Source organism: Artibeus jamaicensis, unplaced genomic scaffold (assembly GCF_021234435.1).
Source record: "Artibeus jamaicensis isolate MK-2021 breed Jamaican fruit bat unplaced genomic scaffold, CSHL_Jam_final contig_332, whole genome shotgun sequence".
Taxonomy (NCBI): domain Eukaryota; kingdom Metazoa; phylum Chordata; class Mammalia; order Chiroptera; family Phyllostomidae; genus Artibeus; species Artibeus jamaicensis.
In genome coordinates this window covers 4,900-27,953 of record NW_026521788.1, presented here as the reverse complement: position 1 = coordinate 27,953, position 23,054 = coordinate 4,900, and the positions used below count along the sequence as shown (strand labels likewise).

At 39.4% G+C, this 23,054-nt stretch overlaps 1 protein-coding gene and 2 pseudogenes across 1 annotated transcript; all 3 read left to right on the top strand.

Annotated features, from left to right (window-relative positions):
- The window catches only part of LOC128627199 (cytochrome P450 2C42-like), a 51,664-nt pseudogene extending 40,152 nt beyond the window's left edge, over positions 1-11,512 (top strand).
- A 5,620-nt stretch (positions 11,513-17,132) lies between these two features.
- On the top strand, positions 17,133-18,725 carry LOC128627188 (vacuolar protein sorting-associated protein 37A-like; annotated as a pseudogene).
- A 618-nt stretch (positions 18,726-19,343) lies between these two features.
- On the top strand, positions 19,344-22,836 carry LOC128627209 (cytochrome P450 2C18-like). Its single transcript, XM_053664053.1, has 3 exons — positions 19,344-19,582; positions 22,306-22,468; positions 22,664-22,836. The coding sequence occupies exons 1-3, from the start codon at positions 19,412-19,414 to the stop codon at positions 22,819-22,821; spliced, it is 492 nt and encodes a 163-aa protein (XP_053520028.1). The 5' UTR covers positions 19,344-19,411; the 3' UTR covers positions 22,822-22,836.
- The last annotated feature ends 218 nt before the right edge of the window (positions 22,837-23,054 follow it).

Sequence of the window (23,054 nt, the reverse complement as noted above, 5' to 3'; positions counted from 1 at the left end):
GACATAAACTAAAGGGGGGGTAATGGTGGGGACAGAGGGGTAGGGTGGAGGGGAATGAAGGGGGGAGTAGAACAACTGTAACAGCATAATCAATAAAAAATTTTTAAAAAGTTAACACAAAAAATTAAAAAAAAGAAATGTTAAAATTTTGTTGGTTTTTAAAATAAAAGTATCTGTAAAAGTGTAAAATTTTGCCCTCAGAGTGGATACTTCTTCATGATGCCCCCCCAAATGAGCAACCTACTTAGAAAATAAAACAAGCCAACAAAATATATAACCAGAGACAGTGAAATCAAGAACAAACTTACAGTTACCAGAGGGGAGGTGGGAGAGGATAAACAGGGAGAAGTGGGGAGGGGTTTTCAGGAACATGTATAAAGGACACATAGGCAACACCAAAATGGAGGGAGGTGGGGATGGCTGGGTTGGGAGGGATTGGTGGGAAGGAAATGGAGACAACTGTACTTGAACAACCATAAAAAATGTAAAAAATAAAATCTCTGACTTAAAATGACAAAAAGAAAGAAAAGAAAACCAAGAGACTGCAGAGATTTGTAATCTTATTTTGAGGGTTGCAGGTGAAAAACTTTGCTCTCTAACCTCTGATGTCCCTAACATCTGGGGTAAGTCAGGAGATCACAAGCTTTCATAATCTTGAAACTGGCTTCTGTTGGCATAGAGACTGTGGCATTTTAAAAGTAAGTGTTTCCTGCCCTGGCCGGGTAGTTCAGTCAGTTGGAGCATTGTTCCCATATGCTAAGATTATGGATTTGATCCCTTGTCAGGGTGCACACAAGAAGCAACCAGTGAATGCATACATGGGAGTAGTAGCAAATTGATGTTTCTCTCTCAAATCAATAAATAAAAATTTTAAAAAATAGTTGTTTCCTACACTCAATATTATTTTTAAAATTTCCTTAGATTCAGCTCTTACAGGTGTGGCTCAGTGAGTTGAGTGCTGGCTTGCTAACTCAGTCAAAAGGTTGCTGGTCCCATTCCTGGTTGGGGCACATGCCTGGCTGTGGTCAGGTCCCCAGTGAGGCATGTAGAAGAGACAACCAATCAATGCTTCTCTCACACATCAATGTTTCTCTCTTTATCTCTCTCTCGATCTTCCTCTCTCATTGAAAATAAACAAAATCTTTAAAAAATTTCTTTAGCATCAGGTGATAAAAAAATCTTATATTAAAGGAAACAAAGATTGTTCAACTAGCAAATCTGATATTAACTCACTGTGTGACTATATGCAAAGCTCTTTGCATCTATGAGCCATTAGAAAATACCCCTATTAAAATAAGAAAGTAAGGTTTTATTGGATTATTTCTAAGGTCTATTTCAGTTCAATTATTTCTATATTTTCTTCCTTCTTTGATGAGAAAAATGGTCAAACATACGAATCTCCAGAAAAGCTGCATAGGCAGATCTAAGGTACAAGTGTCTTAGGCCAAGTGTTGGCTCTGAAGCGAGACAGTGAGAAAAAGACAGAACTTAAGATATGTGCATATATACATAAACTATTTTAAAATGTACTCTACTCCCAGGACCAGAACTGTCCTGAGGGTACTATAGATCAGATATGGGGTTGGACAGGTGATGACTGTATTTCTTAGAAATCAAGTTCTCTGAGTCTTTGAACCCAGGATTTCTTAAGTTCTAAAGATGACAAAAGGACAAACTTTTCTGCACTCTCATTTTTATTTGCCCAAGGTGAAATCAATGATCAGTAACAGTTTAATTTTAAATCAAATATTTAATGCCAAAGCAAGATTGCAAATACATAATAATTGCTCAACAAATGTTTGTGAAATATAATGAAATTGAAATACTTTCCAATGCAAAGTTCACAAGTTATATAACCAGAGTAGGTGTTCTTACTATGCTTTAGAAGTGGAAGTTTTTGTGAATTCCATTGGTTTTTATTCTAATTTTCCTCTGTAAAATGAATTAAAAATACCTGTCCTATGGATTGATTATGAGATTCAAACAAAATATTCACAAAAGTGCTTCATAAACTTCACAGAAACTTACATATAAAAATGATTTTTTAATATATTTTATTGCTTATGCCATTACAGTTGTTCTATTTCCCCCTTTCATTCCCCTCCACCTTGCACACCCCTCCCTCACCAGTCACCCCTTTAGTTTATGACTACGTGTCTCAAGTTCTTTAGATTCTATATTTCCCCTAGTATTCTTGCCCTCCCCCATCTATTTTCTATCTACTGTCTATGCTACTTATTTTCTGTACCTTCTTCCCCTTCCCCTTCTCCCACTCCCCTGTTGCTAACCCTCCATGTGATCTTTATTTCTATGGTTCTGCTCCTGATCTAGCTGTCCTCTTAGTTTGCTTTTGTTTTAGGTGTGGTTCTTAATAACTCTGAGTTTGCTGTCCTTTCATTTTTCATCTTTTTTATCTTCTTTTTCTTAGGTAAGTCCCTTAAACATTTCATATAATAAGGGCTTGGTGATGATGAACTCCTTGCATTTGATCTTATCTGAGAAGCACTTCATCTGTCCTTCCATTCTAAATGAAAGCTTTGCTGGATAGAGCAGTCTTGGATGTAGGTCTTCGTATTTCACGACGTGGAATACTTCTTTCCAGCCCCTTCTTGCCTGTAAGGTCTCTTTTGAGAAATCAGCTGACAGTCTGATGGGAACTCCTTTGTAGGTGACTGTCCCCTTATCTCTTGCTGCTTCTAGGATTCTCTCTTTCATTTTGATCTTGGCTAATGTAATGATGATGTGCCTTGGTGTGTTTCTTCTTGGGTCCAAATTCTTTGGGACTCTTTGAGGTTCCTGGATTTCCTGGAAGTCTATTTCCTTTGCCAGATTGGGGAAGTTCTTCTTTATTATTTGTTCGAATAAGTTTTCCACTGGTGGCTGTTCCTCTTCCCCTTCTGGTACCCCTATAATTTGGATGTTCAAACTTTTCAAGAAGTTCTGAAGGTTCCTAAGCCTCTCCTCCTTTTTTTGAATTTTTGTTTTTTCACCCTTTTCTGTTTGGTCATTTTTTTTCTCCTTCTGCTCCACTCTTTTGATATGAGTCCCAGTTTTTTTTCCATCACTATTGGTTTCCTGCGCATTTTCCTTCATTTTAATTAGTTTAGCCTTTATATGTTCCTCTAATTTGTGACTAAAATCAACCAGTTCTGTGAGCATCCTGATCACCAGTTTTTTGAATCATGCATCTGAAAGTTTGTCTATCTCTTGGTCGCTTAGAGTTATGGGCTCTGGGGCTTTGAGTTCTTCTTGAGCCATGTTTGGTCTGTTCGTGCCTATTAGGTATGAGGAGCATAGCCCTAGGTGTTCAGCAGGGAGGGCCCCCCAGGTCTCTGGTTTGTGATGCTGTATGTGGGGGCGGGGCAGAGAGAGACAATGGGGGTCCCCTCTGCCGCTTCCCGCCACTGGGGCCTGCACGGTTCGTCTCACTGCTCGCTCGTTCACCAGTTTATCTGCCCACGGATGTGTGACTTTGGTTAGCCCTCAGTGGGTCTGCCCCCTACTCCACACCTGGGATCCGTCCACAGCTGCTGGTGTACCTGGGTCGGGAGCCTGGGTTGGTCTGGTGGATCTTTCCTTCCTGACCCAGCTCTGCTGCTGGCTCTGCCCTTCTTACCAGTTTGGCTGAAAGGTTTGTTATTGTCAGACTTCCGAATAGTTCAATTTTCTGTGGTTTGGCTGCATTTTTGATGCTAAAATTTTGTGTGTGTTTTTCTTTACATTTTTTAATTGATTATGCCATTACATTTGTTCTATTCCCCCCCTTTGTTCCCCTCCACCCTGCACACCCCTCCCCCACCATTCCCCCCACCTTTAGTTCATGAACATGTGTCTCAAGTTTTTTAGATTCTGTATTTCCCCTACTATTCTTGCCTTCCCTCCTATTTTCTATCTACTGTCTATGCTACTTATTTTCTGTACCTTCTCCCCCCTTATCCTTCTCCCACTCCCCTGTGGCTAATCTTCCACATGATCTTCATTTCTATGGTTATCTCGTGATCTAGCTGTACTTTTAATTTGCTTTTGTTTTAGGTGTGGTTGTTGATAACTGTGAGTTTGCTGTCCTTTCACTGTTCATCTTTTTTATCTTCTTTTTCTTAGGTAAGTCCCTTTAACATTTCATATAATAAGGGCTTGGTGATGATGAACTCCTTGAATTTGATCTTATCTGAGAAGCACTTTATCTGTCCTTCCATTCTAAATGAAAGCTTTGCTGGATAGAGCAATCTTGGTTGTAGGTCTTTGGATTTCATGACTTGGAATACCTCTTTCCAGCCCCTTCTTGCCTTTAAGGTCTCTTTTGAGAAATGTGCTGACAGTCTGATGGGAACTCCTTTGTAGGTGACTGTCCCCTTATCTCTTGCTGCTTCTAGGATTCTCTCTTTCATTTTGATCTTGGCTAATATAATGATGATGTGCCTTGGTGTGTTTCTTCTTGGGTCCAAGTTCTTTGGGACTCTCTGAGCTTCCTGGATTTCCTGGAAGTCTATGGACTTTGCCAGATTGGGGAAGTTCTCCTTTATTATTTGTTCGAATAAGTTTTCCACTTATGGCTGTTTCTCCTCCCCTTCTGGTACCCCTATAATTTGAATGTTGGAACGTTTAAAGATGTCCTGGAGGTTTCTAAGCCTCTCCTCCTTTTTTTGAATTCTTGTTTCTTCATCCTTTTCTGTTTGGTCATTTTTTCCTTCCTTCTGGTCTACTCCCTTGATTTGAGTCCCAGTCTCCTTTCCATTACTATTGGTTTCCTGTGCATTATCATTCATTTCAATTAGTTTAGCTTTCATATGTCTCTAATTTGTAACTAAAACCAACCAGTTCTGTGAGCATCCTGATCACCAGTGTTTTGAACTGTGCATCTGATATGTTGGCTATTTCTTGGTTGCTTAGGTTTATTGGCTCTGGGGCTCTGAGTTGTTCTTGAGCCATTTTTGGTCTGTTCGCACCTGTTAAGTATGAGGAGCAGAGCCTTAGTTGTTTACTACGGTGGGGCCACCCAGGTCGCTGGTTTTTGACGCTGTATGTTGGGGCAGGGTCAGAGAGGGAGCAATGGAGGTCCTCTCCGCTCGCCCAGTCCGTCCCACCACTCGCCCCTGCCTGTTTATCCGAGTGGAAATGTGCGAGCCTGCCGCCCTGTGTCCTGCGGTCTCATGCTCGTCTCTTCACTGGTTTATCTGCACGCAAATGCTCGACCTAGCACAGACAGCCAGCTGCGCCTCTTCCCTGTATCCTCCCGTAGCTAGCCCGCACCTGGGATCCATGCTTTCAGCTGCTTGCGCTCCACCCCGGTTGGGGATTTTTTTGGCCAACCTGCTCTGCTGCTGGCTTTGCCCCTCTTACCGGTTTAGCTGAGCATTTCATTGTTTTCGAACTCCATATTGTCAAATTTTTTGTGTAATTTGGTTATGTTTATTGTTGTTAAAACTTTATTGTGTTTAGATTTGGTTGTGTGCAGACGCAAAGTATTTCCACCTATGCCTCTATCATGGGGGAAGTCTAAAACTTTGTGGGTTGTGCGAGAAAGCACAGTGCTTCCACCTACGCCTCCATCTTGGCAGAAGTCCTAAGAATTATTCTTTTTAAATTAAAGAAAGCATTTTCTTTTTAATAAAAACACATTAAGATTCTAGGCACTTTATATAAATATCTAGTAGTGATGTTACAGAATACTTTTAAAAGAGGGCTTTTATATTGTATAAAGTGGAATTTTAATTGTATTAGATGCTGATCTAAATATATTATGTTCTTTTCTGTGGAATCTGGGTATGATGGCCTTTGCATACTGAGGTATTTTGTGTGTGTGTGTGTGTGTGTGTGTGTTTTAACTTTTAAAAATTTAATTATTGTTCAAGTACAGTTTTCTGTCTTATACTCCCATACCAGCCCACCCCCCAGTCCTGCCCACCTTCCTCCCATTGCCACACCCCTTAGCTGTTGTCCATATGTCCTTTATACTAGTTCCTCTAAATCCCTCTCCTTTTTCCCCTGAAAATCTCTCCCCTCTCCCCTCTGGTCACTGTCCCCCTGTTCTTTATTTCAGTGTCTTTGTTTTTATTTTGCTTGCTTGTTTGTTTTGTTGCTAGCTTTCTGTAAAAGGTGAGATCATATGGTATTTTCTATCAACACCTAGCTTATTTCACTCAGCATAATGCTTTCCAGTTCCATCCATGATATTGCAAAGGTTAGGAGCTCCTTCTTTCTTTCTGCTGCATAGAATTCTATTATGTATATGTACCACAATTTTTTGATCCATTCATTTACTGATGAGCATCTAGATTCCTTCCAAGTCTTGGCTATTGTAAATTGTGCTGCTATGAACATTGGGGTGCTTTCGTTCTCTTGGATTGGTGTTTCAGGGTTGTTAGGATATAATCCCATCAGTGAAATTATTGGGTCAAAAGGCAGGTCTATTTTTAGTTTTCTGAGAAAATTCCATACTGTTTTCCACAGTGGTTGTACCAGTCTGCAATCCCACCAACAATGGATTAGGGTCACCTCTTCTCCACAACCTGGCCAACACTTGTTGTTTGTTGCTTTGTTTATGATGGCCATTCTGACTGGTCTAAAGTGGTATCTCATTGTGGTTTTAATTTGCATTTCTCTGATAGCTAGTGATATTGAGCATCTTTTCATGTGTTTCTGGATGTTTTGTATGTCCTCCTTGGAGAAGTGTCTGTTCAAGTCCTTTGCCCACTTTTTAATTGGGTTGCTTGTCTTCTTAGAGTAGAGTCATGTAAGTTCTTTGTATATTTTGTAGATTAAAACTTTGTCTGAGGTATCGATGTCAAATATGTTTTCCCACACAGTTGTATCTCTTTTTATTTTAATATTGTTTTCTTTAGGTGTGCAAAATCTTTTAATTTTGATGAGATCCCATTTCTTTATTCTTTCCTTCATGTCCCTTGCTCTGGGGGAGATATCAGTAAAAATGTTGCTGCGTGAAATTTCTGAGATTATTCTTGCCAGTGTTCTACTCTAGGACTTTAATGGTGTCATGGCTTATATTTAAGTCTTTTATCCACCTTGAATTTATTTTGGTGTATGGTGTAAGTTGGTGCTCGAGTTTTATTTTGTTTTGCAAGTAGCTGTCCAGTTTTCCCAACATCATTTGTTGAAGAGGCTATTATTAGTTCATTTTATGTTGCTGCCCCCTTTGTCGAATATTAATTGGCTGTAGAGATTTGGGTTTATTTCCTGGCTCTCTCTTCTGTTCCACTGGTTTGTGTGCCTGTTTTTATGCCAGTACCAGGCTGTTTTGATTACAGTGGCCTTGTAATACAGTTTGGTATCAGGTATTGTGATCCCTCCTACTTTGCTCTTCTTTCTCAAAATTGCAGCTGCTATTTGGGGTCATTTATGGTCCATATAAATTTTTGAAGTGTTTGCTCTATGTCTGTGAAATATGCCATTGATACTTTAATAGGTATTGCATTGAATCTGTATATTCTTTGGGTAGTATGGACATTTTGATGATGTTAATTCTTCCAATCCATGAACATGGTATGTATTTCCATTTGTTTGTGTCTTCCTTGATTTATTTCTTCAGGGCTGTGTAGTTTTCTGCATACAGGTCTTTTACCTCCTTAGTTAGGTTTATTCCCAGATATTTTATTTTTCCTTTTGCTATATCAAATGGGATTTTTCCTTGATTTCTGCTTCTGCTGATTCATTGTTGGTATACAAAAATGCCTTTGATCCTGGATATTCACTTTGTAACCAGCTGTTTTGCCAAATTCATTAATTAGTTCGAGCAGTTTTTTGGTAGAGTCTATAGGATTTTCCATGTACACTATCATGTCATCTGCAAACAGTGACAGTTTTGTTTCCTCCTTTCCTATTTGGATGCCTTTTATTTCCTTTTCTTGCCTGATCGCTGTGGCTAATACTTCCAGTACTATATTGAATAGAAGTGGTGAAAGTGGACATCCTTGTCTTGTTCCTGATCTTAGTGGAAAAGACTCTAGTTTTGCCCATTGAGTATGATATTGGCTGTAGGTCTCTCATATATGGCCTTTATTATTTTGAGGAATGCTCCCTGTATTCCCACTTTGCTGAGTGTTTTTATGATAAATGGGTTTTGTACCTTATCAAAAGCTTTTTCCGCATCTATTGATATGATCATGTGATTTTTGTCCTTGTTTTTGTTTGTGTGAGGTATTACATTTACTGATTTGCGAATATTGAACCATCCTTGCATACCTGGGATGAATCCCACTTGTTCTTGGAGTATGATCTTTTTGATATATTGTTGGATGCGATTTGCCAATATTTTGTTGAGGATTTTAGCGTGTATGTTCATCGGCGATATTGGCCTGAAGTTTTCTTTCTTTGTTGTGTCTCTATCTGGTTTTGGAATTGAGATGATGCTGGCTTCATAAAAAGAATTTGGGAGTTTTCCATCCTTTTGGATTTTTTGGAATAGTCTGTGGAGAATAGGGGTTAGCTCTTTCTTAAATGCTTTGTAGAATGCTCCTGTGAAACCATCTGGTCCAGGGCTTTTGTTTGATGGGAGTTTTTTTTTTATTACTGCTTCAATTTCTTTTGCTGTTATTGGTGTGTATAGATTTTCTGCTTCTTTTTCATGAGTTTTGGAAGATTGTATTTTTCTAGAAATGTGTCCATTTCACCTACGTTTTCAAATTTCTTGGCATATAGTTCTTCATAGTAATTTCTTACGATCCCTTCTATTCCTGTGGTATCATTTGTAATCTCTCCTCTTTCATTTCTGATTGTGTTTATTTGTGTCCTCTCTCTTCTTTTCTTGATGAGCCTACTTAAAGGCTTGTCTATTTTGTTTATCTTCTCAAAGAACCAACTCCTGGATTCATTGATCCTTAGAATTGTGCTTTTAGTCTCTATGTCATTTAACTCTGCTCTGACCTTGGTTATTTCCTTCCTTCTGCTTGCTCTGGGCTGTCTTTGTTGTTGTTCCTCGAGTTCTTGCAGGCGTAGAGTTAGGTTGTTTGTTTGAAATGTTTCTATCTTCTTTAAGTAGGCCTGTATTGCTATAAACTTCCCTCTCAGGACTGCCTTTGCTGTGTCCCAAAAGTTTTGGGTTGTTGTGAGATCATTTTCATTTGTTTCCAGAAAGGTTTTGATTTCTTCTTTGATTTCATTCTTGACCCATTCATTGTTTAATAGCATACCATTCAGTCTCCATGATTTTGGGTGCTTTGGGTTTTTTCCTTTGGGGTTGGTTTCCAATTTCAGTCCCTTGTGGTCAGAGAAGATGCTTGGTATAATTTCAATTTTCTTGAATTTTTTGAGGCTCGTTTTGCGTCCTATCATGTGGTCTATCTTTGAAATGTTCCATGTGCATTTGAAAAGGATGTGTACTTAGCTTCTTTGGGATGAAGAGCTCTATATATATCATTTAAGTCCATTTCATCTAGGGTGTTGTTTAATGCCACAATATCTTTGTTGATAATTTGTTTGGAAGATCTGTCCATTTTTGATAGTGGGGTGTTAAAATCCCCTACTATAATTGTGTTGCTGTCAATATCTTTCTTGAGGTCCTCTAAGATTTTCTTGATATATTTGGGTGCTCCTATGTGGGGTGCATATATATTTATGATGTTAATGTCTTCTTGGTGGATTCTCCCCTTGAGTATTATGAAGTGAACTTCTTTGTCTCTCTTTATGGCCCTTTTTTGAAGTCTCTTTTGTCCGATATGAGAATTGCTACCTCAGCTTTTTTTCCTGTCCATTTGCTTGGAAAATTTGTTTCCAGCCGTTCACTTTTAGTCTGTGATGGTCTTTTATCCTGAGGTGGGTCTCTTGTAGGCAACATATGTGTGGGGCATGCTTTCTTATCCATTGAGCTATTCCGTGTCTTTTGATTGGAGCATTTAATCCATTTATGTTTAATGTTATTATTGATAGGTACTTATTCATTGCCATTTTTGTACTTGTGTTCCTCTCTCCTTCTCTCTTTTCCTCCCTTTCCTTAAAGCAGTCCTTTTAGCATCTCTTGTAAGGCTGGTTTGGTGGGAGCATATTCTTTTAGACTTCTTTTGTCTTGGAAGCTCTTTATTTGGTCTTCTATCTTGATTGAGAGCCTTGCTGGGTAAATTAGCCTTGATTATAGTCCTCTGGTTCTCATTACTTGGAATATTTCTTGCCATTCTCTTCTTGCTTGGAGTGTTTCCATTGAGAAGTCAGTAGCTAACCTTATTGGGGCTCCCTTGTATGTTACTTCTTTTTTCTCTCTTGCTGCTTTTAAGATTCTCTCTTTGTCTTGAAATTTTGCCATTTTAATGATCATGTGTCTTGAAGTGGGCCTCCTTGGGTTGCTCTTGATTGGGACTCTCTGTGATTCCTGGATTTGTGTGACTTTTTCTCTCATCAAAGTAGCAAAATTTTTTCTCATTACTCTTTCAAATACATTTTCTATCCCTTGCTCTTCTTCTCCTTCTGGTCTCCCTATTATTTGTATATTATTATGTTTCATATTGTTTTGCATTTCTCTTAGTCCCTCTTCATTCTTTCTGAGCCTCTTTTTATTTTTTTGCTCTTTCTTTGAGATGCTTTCTACTTTGTCCTCCAACTCTCTAATCCGACCCACCACCTCATCTATTCTACTTTTGAAACTTTCTTCTCTGTTCTTCAATTCGGAAATTGTATTCTTCATTTCCTCTTGTCCCTTGCTGATATTTTCTATTTCCTTTTTCATGTTGATGTAGTTTGCATAGAGATCATTGTAGTTCCCCTGTAGTTTCTGATAGCTCATTGTGAGCTCTTTGAACTTTGTAATAACCAGTGCTTTGAATTTACTATCTGATAGTTGATTAGCCTCTATTTCATCTAACATTCTTTCTGAAGTTTCTGCTTTTAATTTCATTTGGGGATTGTTTCTTTGTCTTCCCATTGTCTGAGACTCTTCTTGTTACTCTCAGCTTCTAAGATTGATCTGTTCTGACTCCCTGGGTTTATGGTGTGAACATCTGTGGTATGATACCTGTGAAGTTCAGTGGTGCAGACTTCTTCAGGGATCTTGATGTTCTCTGTCTCCACCTACTCTCACGCTGGTCCTCTCGCTGGTCCCTGCACTGGTCGCCTACCAGTGCTGAGTGTCCCGGCTCCTGTAGCCGACTCCTCCAGCACCCAGGCCCGTCGCTATGGCAGCAGCACAGGGGCTGAGAACGTCTTGCCTCTTGCAGCTGGCTCCTCTGGAGCCCAGGTTTATCACAGGCGCTTGGAGTGTCCAACACCCATACCTGACTCCCCGGCTCCCAGGCCTGTTGCTATGGCAGTGGCACAGGGGCCGCATGTGTCCCAGCTCCTGTACCTGACTCTGCCGCTGTCTGGTGTTTCAGATTCGGTAACAATCTCTGGTGTTTTAATTTCATAAATGCTGGGTAACCGATGGTTTATTGTGCTGTTTCTCTATAGATCTGCCAGGATTTTCACCCATGAGTACAGGAGCTAGAATCCACTCCATCCTACTCTGTTGCCATCTTCCCAGCATCCAGTCAAGGAACATTTTTAAAGATAGACCACATGATAGGACACAAAATGAGCCCCAATGAATTCAAGAAAATTGAAATCATACCAAGCATTTTCTCCGACCACAAAAAACTGCAACTGGAAACCAACCCTGAAGGGAAAAAAAACCTCAAACACTCAAAAGCATGGAGATTGAATGTCATGCTATTAAACAAGAAATGGGTCAAGAATGAAATCAAAGAAGAAATCAAAAAGTTTCTGGAAACAAATGAAAATGATTTCACAACAACTCAAAACTTATGGGACACAGCAAAGGCAGTCCTGAGAGGGAAGTTCATAGCAATACAGGCTCACCTAAAGAAGATAGAAGCATTTCAAACAAACAGCCTAAACCTACGCCTACAAGAGCTCAAGGAACAACAACAAAGACAGCCCAAAGCAAGTAGAAGGAAGGAAATAACCAAGATCAGAGCAGAATTAAATGACATAGAGACTAAAAGCACAATTTTAAGGATCAACGAATCGAGGAGCTGGTTTTTTGAAAAGATAAACATAATAGACAAGTGTTTAAGTAGGCTCCTCAAGAAAAGAAGAGAGAGGACACAAATAAACACAATCAGAAATGAAAGGGGAGAGCTTACAAATGATACCACAGAAATATAAGGGATTGTAAGAAATTACTATGAAGAACTGTATGCCAATAAATTTGAAAACATAGGTGAAATAGACATATTTCTAGAAAAATACAATCTTCCAAAACTCATGAAAAAGAAGCAGAAATCCTGAACAGACCAATAACAGCAAGGGTAATTGAAGCAGTAATCAAAAATCTCCCAAAGCACAAAAGCCCTAGGCCAAATGGTTTCACAGGAGAATTCTACAAAAACATTTAAGGAAGAGCTAACCCCTATTCTTCACAGACTATTCCAAAAAATCCAGAAGGGTGGAAAACTCCCAAACTCTTTTTATGAAGCCAGCATTATCCTAATTCCAAAACCAGATAAAGACACAACAAAGAAAGAAAACTTCAGGCCAATATCGCTGATGAACATAGACGCTAAAATCCTCAACAAAATATTGGCAAGTCGCATCCAACAATATATCAAAAAGATCATACACCATGACCAAGTGAGATTCATCCCTGGTATGCAAGGATGGTTCAATATCTGCAAATCAGTAAATGTAATACATCACATAAACAAAAGCAAAGACAAAAACCACATGATCATATCAATAGATGCAAAAAAAGCTTTTGATAAGGTACAACACCCATTTATGATAAAAAACACTCAGCAAAGTGGGAATAGAGGGAGCATTTCTCAATATAATAAAGGCCATATATGAGAGACCTACAGCCAACATCATACTCAATGGGCAAAAACTAGAGTCTTTTCCACTAAGATCAGGAACAAGACAAGGATGTCCACTTTCACCACTTCTATTCAATATAGTACTGGAAGTATTAGCCACAGCGATTGGACAAGAAAAGGAAATAAAAGGCATCCAAATTGGAAAGGAAGAAACAAAACCGTCATTGTTTCAAATGACATGATAGTGTACATGAAAAATTCTATAGACTCTACTCAAAAACTGCTCGACTTAATAAGTGAATTTGGTAACATAGCGGGATACAAAGTCAATATTCAGAAATCAAAGGCATTTTTGTATAATAACAATAAATCAGCAGAAGCAGAAATCATGAAAAAAATCCCATTTGATATAGCAAAAAGAAAAATAAAATATCTGGGAATAAACCTAACCAAGGAGGTAGAAGACCTGTATGCAGAAAACTACACAACACCAAAGAAAGAAATCAAGGAAGACACAAACAAATGGAAATATATACTGTGTTCATGGATTGGAAGAATTAACATCATGAAAATGTTCATACTACCCAAAGCAATTTACAGATTCAATGCAATACCTATTAAATTACCAATGGGATATTTCACAGACATAGAATAAATACTTCAAAAATTTATATGGAACCATAAATGATGCCGAATAGCAGCTGCAATTTTGAGAAATAAGAACAAAGTAGGAGGAATCACAATACCTGATATCAAATTATATTACAAGGCCACTGTGATCAAAACAGCCTGGTACTGGCCTGAAAACAGGTACATAGACCAATGGAACAGAACAGAGAGCCCAGAAATAAACCCAACTCTCTACAGTCAATTAATATTTGACAAAGGGGAGAGCAACATAAAATGGAGTAAAAATAGCCTCTTCAACAAATGGTGTTGGGAGAACTGGACAGCTACATGCAAAATTGAAACTTGAGCACCGACTTACACCATACACCAAAATAAATTCAAGGCGGTTAAAACATTTAAATATAAGCCTTGAAACCATTAAAGTCCTAGAGGAGAACATTGGCAAGAAAATCTCAGATATTTCATGCAGCAACTTTTTTACTGCTATGTCCCCTAGAGCAAGGGACATAAAGGAAATAATAAACAAATGGGATCTCATCACAGTAAAAAGCTTCATCATGGCTAAAGAAAACAGTATTAAAATAAGACAACCAAATGTATGGGAAAATATAATTGCCAATGATACCTCAAACCAGGGTTTAATCTCCAAAATATACAAAGAATTTACATGACTCCACTCTAAGAAGACAACTTATCCAATTAAAAAATGGACAAAGGACTTGAAGAGACACTTCTCCAAGGAGGACATACAGAGAATCCAGAGACACATGAAAAGATGTTCAATATTGCTAGCTATCACACAGATGTAAATTAAAATCACAGTGAGATACCATTTTACACTGGTCAGAATGGCTATCATAAATAAAGCAACAAACAACAAATGTTGGAAGAGGTTGTGGGGAAAAGGGGTCCCTAGTTCACTGTTGGTGGGATTGCAGTCTGGTACAACCATTATGGAAAAGAGTATGGAATTTTCTAAGAAAACTAAAAATCGACCTTCCTTTTCACCCAGCAATTCCACTGCTGGGATTGTATCCTGAGAACCCTGAAACACCAATCCAAAAGAACCTATGCTCCCCAATGTTCATAGCAGCACAATTTAGCCTGTCAGAAAATGAATGAATCAAAATTATGGTACATATACACAATGGAATTCTATGCAGCAGAAAGAAAGAAGGAGCTCCTACCCTTTGCAACAGCTTGGATGGAACTAGAAAGCATTATGCTGAGTGACATAAGCCAGGAGGTGAAAGACAAATACCATATGGTCTCACCTTTAACAAGAGACTAAACAGCAAAACAAACAAGCAAGCAAAATATAACCAAAGACACTAAAATAGAGAACAGGAAGACAGCGACCAGAGGGGAGAGGGGAGGGAATTTCAGGGGGAAAAGGGGAAGGATTTACAGGAATTAGTATAAAGGACACATGGAGAACAACTCAGGGGGGTGGAAATGGGAGGGAGGTGTGGTGCACGGGGGGGGGGGGAATGGGCTGGGATGGGATTAAAAGACAGAATACTGTTCCTGAAAAATATAAATTAAAAAAATAAATTTTAAAAAAAGCACGGTGTTTCACAACCAGGAGAGGTGAAGCAGGCACCTCCGAGGACAGGTGGGGGAAGCTGCCTGGTTCAGGGAACCAGAGTTCTCCTATCCTAATGAACATGGCCACACCAGGGTGGCTATTTGACCTGGGGAATCAGAGACTGAGCGGTGCCCACATCTGGAGCAGTCTGTTGTGCAGTATTGTGCCTCATCAGGACAAGGTGGGCATCCACAGGTGTGGTGGCCTTGTTTGATTGTTGTAGACCAAGTAGGGTAAGGAGAACATCCTTACCCAGTGGAGGGTATGGTGGCAGACATAAAAGATTGGGTCCATAAGGGAAATGATCAAATAAGTACATGTATTAAGGATAAAAGCAGACAAGTTCATCATTATCAGCTAAGAGAGGTATAGATACAGAAGGGGTAAAAAACCCTGTTGTGTTGGGCTAGAATAGGATATATCAGTATGAATTCAAGGTACCTAGTATATGTAGATAATATGTATGTATATACACACACATGCACACTCACAAACACAGAGTGCATATATTCCCTAGTTCTGTTCACTGAGAAGCCTGATAGCTGTGACACTCACAACAGTGGGCACACCTAGTGTGCCCAGAGCTTGACTTCTAAGCCACATTTTAATCTAAGAACCACAGTTCTTTGGAAAATGGCCAACTGGAGAGCTGGGGCGGTAGGAGTACAAGATGAGCCTGGTCTACACGTTTTTTTCAGAAAGTAAGGAATTTCTCAAAGATTGCTATGATTATATGAAAATAGAGTCACTGAGTTCAATTCATCCAAGACTTGGTAGCATGGCTTGTTTACTGTCCAGAGTTATGTTATTGAGGCAGCAAGTCAGTGCTGCTCTATGTCCTGAATAAAGGTTTGCCAACACCTGAACTCACTCAACTTCTAGACTTTATAACACTAAACTTTTCTAACCCATGTTTTCATCAGCCTGTCCTGCAATACTGACTCAGTTAATGTTTATTTGATAGTTAGTGATTAAGGTAGGTCACAGGCCATTGTACCACACTTAGTACACACTCAATATATGCTAGGGAAATGGCTGGAACTGAATGTTTACTTGTAAAAAAGTGTACAACACTCTGTGTCCTTGGACACAGTGCTGAAACTTCATGGCCAGCTGCCTGATGCTTCAAGTGGGCATTATTTTACCTTTAGCAGAGGTAACTGAGTATATCAAAAGAGATGTGATGGATGTGAAAATCATAAGGGATGAAACATTGTGTAAATGGGGTCTTGACAAGTCTTGATTTTCCTTACTAAAGGAGCTTAGACATAATCATAGTAATGTAGTTAGGACAAACATGTGGGTGTCTTTACAGAGTATGACTTTGTACAAGCATTACCGTTAGTGATCTAGTAAGGTATTTCATTGCAGTGATATTTTGAGTATCATGATCATTAAATGTTCCTTGATCAGGTCTGCATGTTCTGCTGGTTTGTGCTGTGGGTCTGTTCACTGAAGTCCCTGTCTTCCATCCTCCACAGAATCCATGCCTGTGATTCTGTCTAAAATTCCACTCCCTTCCTGTGCACCTGTCATTCAATTATTTTTTGGCAATGACAGGCCAACCATAGCCAGAAGCAGTTGTGCCTGGAGGTGACCAGGAGGTGAGTGGTTTTTCAAGACTTCCCCCAGAACCTCTTTGACATGGGTTCTTCACTCAGTGATGGAGAGAGGGAGAGGAGAAGAATCTCTGTGTTTCATTTCTTCTCTTTCTATCATGTAGTCCTTTTAACATGGGAGTCAAATAAGGGCTTCTATTTATCATGAACTCTAGTGAACAGTCAGTGGCACACACATCCAGATAAACTAGTGTTATTGGGGTTTGGTTCTATTTTCCTAAAATTGTTCTTGACGCAGCCATAGAACCCTTCAGTGGGCATTACAAAATATAATTTCCAATCTCAGTTTTGTGACTTGTGAGCTGTGTGACACTGGATGGATATCTGTTCTCTCTGAGTATGCTTTTCTCCATTTGAAAAATTAATGATTCACTCTTCACTGTGTTGTTTGATGTAAAATATACGTGTAAATTTACTTAGCTAATTAGTTGATACAATTTGGGCATTCAAGATTAATGAGTTATGTTCTCTAGTTAATGTTTATCTCACTATGCTGTTAGCATGGTACACTAAAATATTTAAAAAAGTTTTCATTTTCAAGGATAAAGTATAGTAGTATTTGCTAAAACATTAAAGGATAGAGAGGTAGAGTGGTTGATTGTCCTGGGTAGTGAGTCCTCTCTCTCCATCCCCAGCAGTCATGCCTCCCAGAACCTGAGGACTCTCAGTTGGGCTTGCTTAGAGAAGATGCAGCTGGACAGCACTTGGGTCCAGGCTGTGAATGCCCACTTCTTGATCACTAGAGAACTGCCAGGCTGAGCAGCTGGGTGAAGCTGGCCAGAACTGCCTCAGGCCTCAGTCCAGAGACCCATGGAGGATGATCTGGCTCCTCCCCCTGACCAGGAGAGCCTCCCCTCTGCCCCTGGTTCCCCTGATGTCCTTGCCAGATTCCAACAGCAGAGGAGCCCCTGATGGGGTCCCTCAGGAGCTCCCACTCCAGTATAGCTGAAATACAGAAAGATGTGGAATACAGATTGGCACTCACTATAAACAAACTGACAGTCAACATTTTACAATGCACTCAGATCTTGGAAAAATTATTCAGAGTCTATTGGATGAGTTTTGGAAGAATCTTCCAATTTTACCTTCGACCTCAGCAGCATTTCCATACCTATACAGTAACCCAGGGTGATGCCTCCTTATGCTCCTCAGGGCTTTCCATTTACTCCTCCATATGCCCTGCAAGAAGCCAATAGAGCTATCAGTTCTTCATCTGTTGCTGACACTCTTTCTTCATCAATGACAAATTATACAACTGTTAGCCCCACTGCTCCTTTATTTGCTGTCCTTTCAAATCTGCCAATCCCTGTTCCCACAACAGACACTTCAGCACAGATAAACAAAAGTGGTTTTGGTTGCAAGATCCCAGCTGTCCCTGATGCATTTCCAGAACTCTCAGAACTAAGTGTGACACAACTTATAGATATGAATGAACAAGAGGAGATATTACTAGGACAGTTTCTTACTTTGCCTCAAGTAAGACAAATTATTACTGACAAGGACGACTAACTAAAAAAGTATTGAGTAGCTAGCAAGAAAAATAGCCTGCTCTTGAAGCCCAGTTTGGAAGCCAAAAGGCACACTGTTTTAGATAAGTATGAATTACTTACACAAAAGAAATCTGCTCTTGAAAAGTAGATGCAAAGACAGCATGAACTTTGTGAGAGCTGCAGTGTGAGCACTGTACAGGCAAGGTAAAAGTAGGTGCTCAGGAAGCTCAGGAAGAATCTCACAACATAGCTGAAGATTTCTTGGAGGGAAAAACTGAAATACATGATTTTCCTCCCTAGCTTCATGAAACAATTTGCTCCTGTAGAAGAGCCAGGGAAGAGAAACTTCAGCTGGTGATAGCAATGCACAGCCAGTTCCATGCTCCGTTGTAGATTTTCCTGAAAACACAAACTGCCAAGAGAGAAATGAGACCTGTAACTAAGCACATTTAAATTTATGATTTGCAAATTGTCATTCACCAGAGCAGTTGAATACATAGTTATACTACACAGATTATACACAGAACTGAGACTGATGTCAGAATGATTGCTATGATCTTGACATTGAGTCAATTCCTGCACAATTTGCACTCAAAATGTTTATTTGATATTGATAAATTTATTGTTTATTATGTAAGTTCCACTGCTGTTCCTCTGTTCTTAGTAATAATTATGGACTTAATTTAGCTAGTCTTGATATTTCATAATGTTACTCACTTAAATTTGTATTTTAATTTGAAACTGCTTTATTTCTTTATCAAAAATAGTTTGCTTAAATATTTTTCCTCTTAAACTTTTATGAAAAATTATTATTTCCAACTGTAGAAAGACTCATTGTTCCTCATTCTTTCTGGATAATCAAACTTTCAAGAACAATCTCTTTTAAATATTTCTAGTGTCAATAAGCAGTAAACCTGCCAATGTGCCATCTCAAAAAGTAACTTTTAAAACATACAATAAATCAAAAGAATTAAAAAAACCAAACATTACAGACAAACATTTTTATATGCAAGGATTGCCCTCAAAGTTATAGATTCTCAACTGGTCATTAATCTGAGAATCTGTAAACTGAGGTATTTGTTTAAAATCAAAACATTTACTTCTCTGGTTCCTAACCACATGAAGTGTTTGAAAATAAATAGTAGCAGTTTGATTCTATCCCTAATCTGTTAACCCAGAATCTCCATAGTGAAAAAAAAAAAAAGACCAAAGCAAATGGACTTTGGTGGGGAGTCACCCTATGATTCAAACAGGCAATGCTGGGTAACAGGGTGTGTTATAAATGTGTGGACTTTAAGCTCCCAGTTGGCTCAGTAAGAAGAGACAGCTATGATGGACCCAGCTGTGGCCCTGGTGCTCTGTCTCTCCTGTTTGCTTCTCCTTTCACTGTGGAAACAGAGCTCTGGAAAAGGAAAACTTCCACCGGGCCCCACACCTCTGCCAATTATTGGAAATATGCTACAGTTGGATGCGAAGAACATGAGCAAATCCTTTAGCAATGTGAGTATATTTTATGTTCCTCCAGCAGCTTGCAAAAAGTAAGTAAATTTACACCTACTTTTAAATAAAATATATTTATTAAAATGTATTTCAATAAATCATGATACATTAAAATACAACTATTATATATGTTATTGTAAAGCAAATACTCCCCACAAAGTTTTATTTTTCTTTCTCATCTATGAGAATAGTGAAATAAAATAATGTGTTTTACCAGTGAGGCACATTAGGTCTCTGTATGCTAGAAAAAATAAAATAGCAAAAGACAAGAAAACTGCTTCATGTTTTGGTTTCTGCATCATTTGCCATAATTTTTGGCTGGAGGTGAATGGTAAGGAAAGTGTTTTGATTAGAGATTTTGTTCAAAAAGTTGTCAGAAGAAGATTTTACATTGGGTGCTGGGTATATAATGCAATGTACAGATGATGTATAATAGAATGGCATGCTTGAAAGCTATATAATTTTATTAACCAGTGTCACTCCAATAAATTTAATTTAAAAAGTCATTTACTATATAAACAATGTGTTTTGTTCAGAATACCCATAAAAACTTCACTTCTCTGAGGAAGCAAAGTAAGCCAGATGTCAAGAAAGGAACTGGGATTAGGAACAGTATAAGTGAATGAAAGAAAAATAGGTATCAGGGCTGGCTTCCTGGAAACAGGATTCTTTGGCCACAGGCAGCATGAAATTTTTCATCCTTGCAATGATGCCAGGCGTGGCACTGCCTCTGTGGTACTCACCTTCCTCTGTGATGGTAATGCCAGTGGATCACAAACTGGGCTGGGTGTCAGAATCATCTGGAGTGATTTTTGAGAGCATAGACTTCTCATATTCATCACAGGGCTACTGAATCAAAATTCTGGTGATAAAAGCTCCACAAATGATCCTGAAGTAGTCAGCTGGGTATTGCTCATATGGTGATCATCAGGGATTGATATACGATGAAGGACTGAAAAAAAGCCGGAATCTATATTTAAAAAAATGTATATTTATTCTTATGTGTAAACTTCAGTCACCTTCATAGTACTCTCCATGTGATGCAATACACCTACTGAGACTTTTTTCCACTGTTCAAAACAGTTTGGGACACTTCCGGGCAAGATGGAGGAGTAGGGAGACATGCTTTGCCTCCTTGCTCGACCACAGAGAGAATTACAACTAAATATTAAAAAATATAACACCCAAAACTCTCAGAAAGTCAAATTGTATAGAAGTCCAACAACTAAGGACTTAAAGAAGCCACATTTATTCAGATGGGTAAGAGGGGTGGAGACCCAGAGACCCAGAGGTGTGGAGATGCACTGTGGCACTGAGAGTCAGCAGTGGTGGTGGAATAGACAGTCCCACATCCACAAGTGGTGGATAAAAATCAGGAGGGTTACCTTGGGAATGAGCAATCTCAGCCCCAGGCCAGACCACACAGCCCAGTGACAGGAAGAGAAATTCCCATAACTCCTGGTTGTAAAATCCAATGCAGGTTGGGGCAGTGGAATAAGCTGTCAGAATTTCAGGAGACACTGCTTAAAGGGCACTCACAGTCTTAGAATGTACATAAACCCACCCATTCTGGGACTCAGCACCAGCACAACAGCTGCAGGGGTGCCAACTGCATATGGGGAGTGGTGAAGTGACTGGAAAGGGGCGAGAGCTGGGCAACCTCTTGAAGAAAGGCAGCAACACTGAGACCTCCCCCCTCTCTGAGACCTCCCCACACAGAGCCATAAGGTGGTGAAGAGGGTTGGCCCACTCTGGCAATTATGTAATGCTCTACTCCACACAATGTATAGGTGCTTTACTATAATAGGCCATGCTACTAAGGCCAGGAGTCAAAGCAGCTCTACTTTGGGGGCAAAGGTGATAAAATTGGAAAAACTCTAATAGCATATTCAATAAAATACATTTAAAAAAAACAAGGCAGTTTTCTAACTCATCTATTTTGATGCTTTTTAGTGCTTTTGCCATTTGTTTCACCTCTTCCACACAGAGAAAACATTTTCCTTTAAGGACTTTTTAAATTCAGAGGGGTGGGGAAAGTGGCTGGGGTGAGAACAGGTGGATAGGGAGGGTGTGGCAATGGTCATGCTGGTTTTGGTCAAAAACTGCTGAACATGCAGCATGGTGTGGGCAGGTGCACTCATTAATTACCCATTAGGAAATGGGCAAACGAGTTGCAAGAGTCTTCCAAAAGAATTTACTGAGGCTAAATACAGCCTCTCATACCAATGCCAGCTGGTACACTGATACAGATGGGTTCTTAGAACACTCACCTAGTGGGGGAAGCCTGTACTACAAAGGGCCCACATTCCAGAAGTAATTACAGTTTTATGGTGGTCCCCTCATATTACTCAAATATCAGTGGTCAAATAGGAAGAGGTCCAAATTTTGATCTTCTACATATTAGCTAGGGGATGCTGACAATGAACTGAAATTCTCCAACACCAGTTTCCATTTTTGTAGTAGCAGGAAATGAACCTCCTGATGGTAGTGTTTTGAGGATTAGTTGTAATATGTGTATAAATTACTCAGGCCATTTGCAGGCATATAAGTGGCAGCTATTCAGAATCACCCTCATACTTATGTATTAATTTCAGAAATACTTTGGGCTATGTCACAGAATAAACACATAAATACAGATGCTAATATCATTTTGAAGTAGGTACAATATATTGTCAAATAGGGACTACTTTTGATCATATTTGCATCTCCTTTCCATTTGCCAGCTCTCAAAAGTCTACGGCCCAGTGTTCACTGTGTACTTTGGCAGGAGGCCCACTGTGGTGCTGTATGGATATGAGGCAGTGAAGGAAGCCCTGATTGATCAGGCTGAGGAGTTCTCTGGCAGAGGAAGTTTTCCAGTGTTTGAAAAAGCAAACAAAGGAAAAGGTAGGTGCTTGTATATTAATATATTTTTAGTATTATAGTTGGGGTGGAGAGGATGGACAACAGGAGTTTGAAGATCTCTTCAGCAAAGTTTGGTCCATGCATGTGGCTCCAAGTGTCAGCTTCCTTCTCTGTGCCTAGCCCCTCCCTGACAGTTTCTGTTACCACCCTTTGGGGTCTTGCCCCAAACCCCAAAAGGAGTCATTTTCAGCACTGGAAATGAATGGAAAGAGATGCGGCGCTTCTGCCTCATAACCCTGCGGAATTTGGGGATGGGCAAGAGGAGTATTGAGGACCGTGTTCAAGAGGAAGCCTGCTGCCTTGTGGAGGAGCTGAGGAAAACCAATGGTGGGTGATTCTCTATACTGTAACTCTGACCTTAACAGACTGTTGTGTTCCCTAGTGATGGATGTCCTTGGAAATATTTCAAGGGCAGTCAAATCTTGTATATGGGTGGTGGTGTCAGCCCCATGTGAAGGAGGTTGTGTATTTATACTCCTTGCATGTGCATCCACAATTGTGAAGACAGTATGGGTAGAAGGGGTCATTCAATCCTATTTTCTCCTGAACATTGTTTGATTATTTTCAA

Coding starts and splice junctions, on each gene's coding strand:
- LOC128627209 (XM_053664053.1), top strand. CDS start 19,412: ATGATGGACCCAGCTGTGGCCCTGGTGCTCTGTCTCTCCTGTTTGCTT. Junction 19,583..22,305: donor TGAGCAAATCCTTTAGCAAT/GTGAGTATATTT, acceptor TCCATTTGCCAG/CTCTCAAAAGTCTACGGCCC. Junction 22,469..22,663: donor AAAAGCAAACAAAGGAAAAG/GTAGGTGCTTGT, acceptor AAACCCCAAAAG/GAGTCATTTTCAGCACTGGA.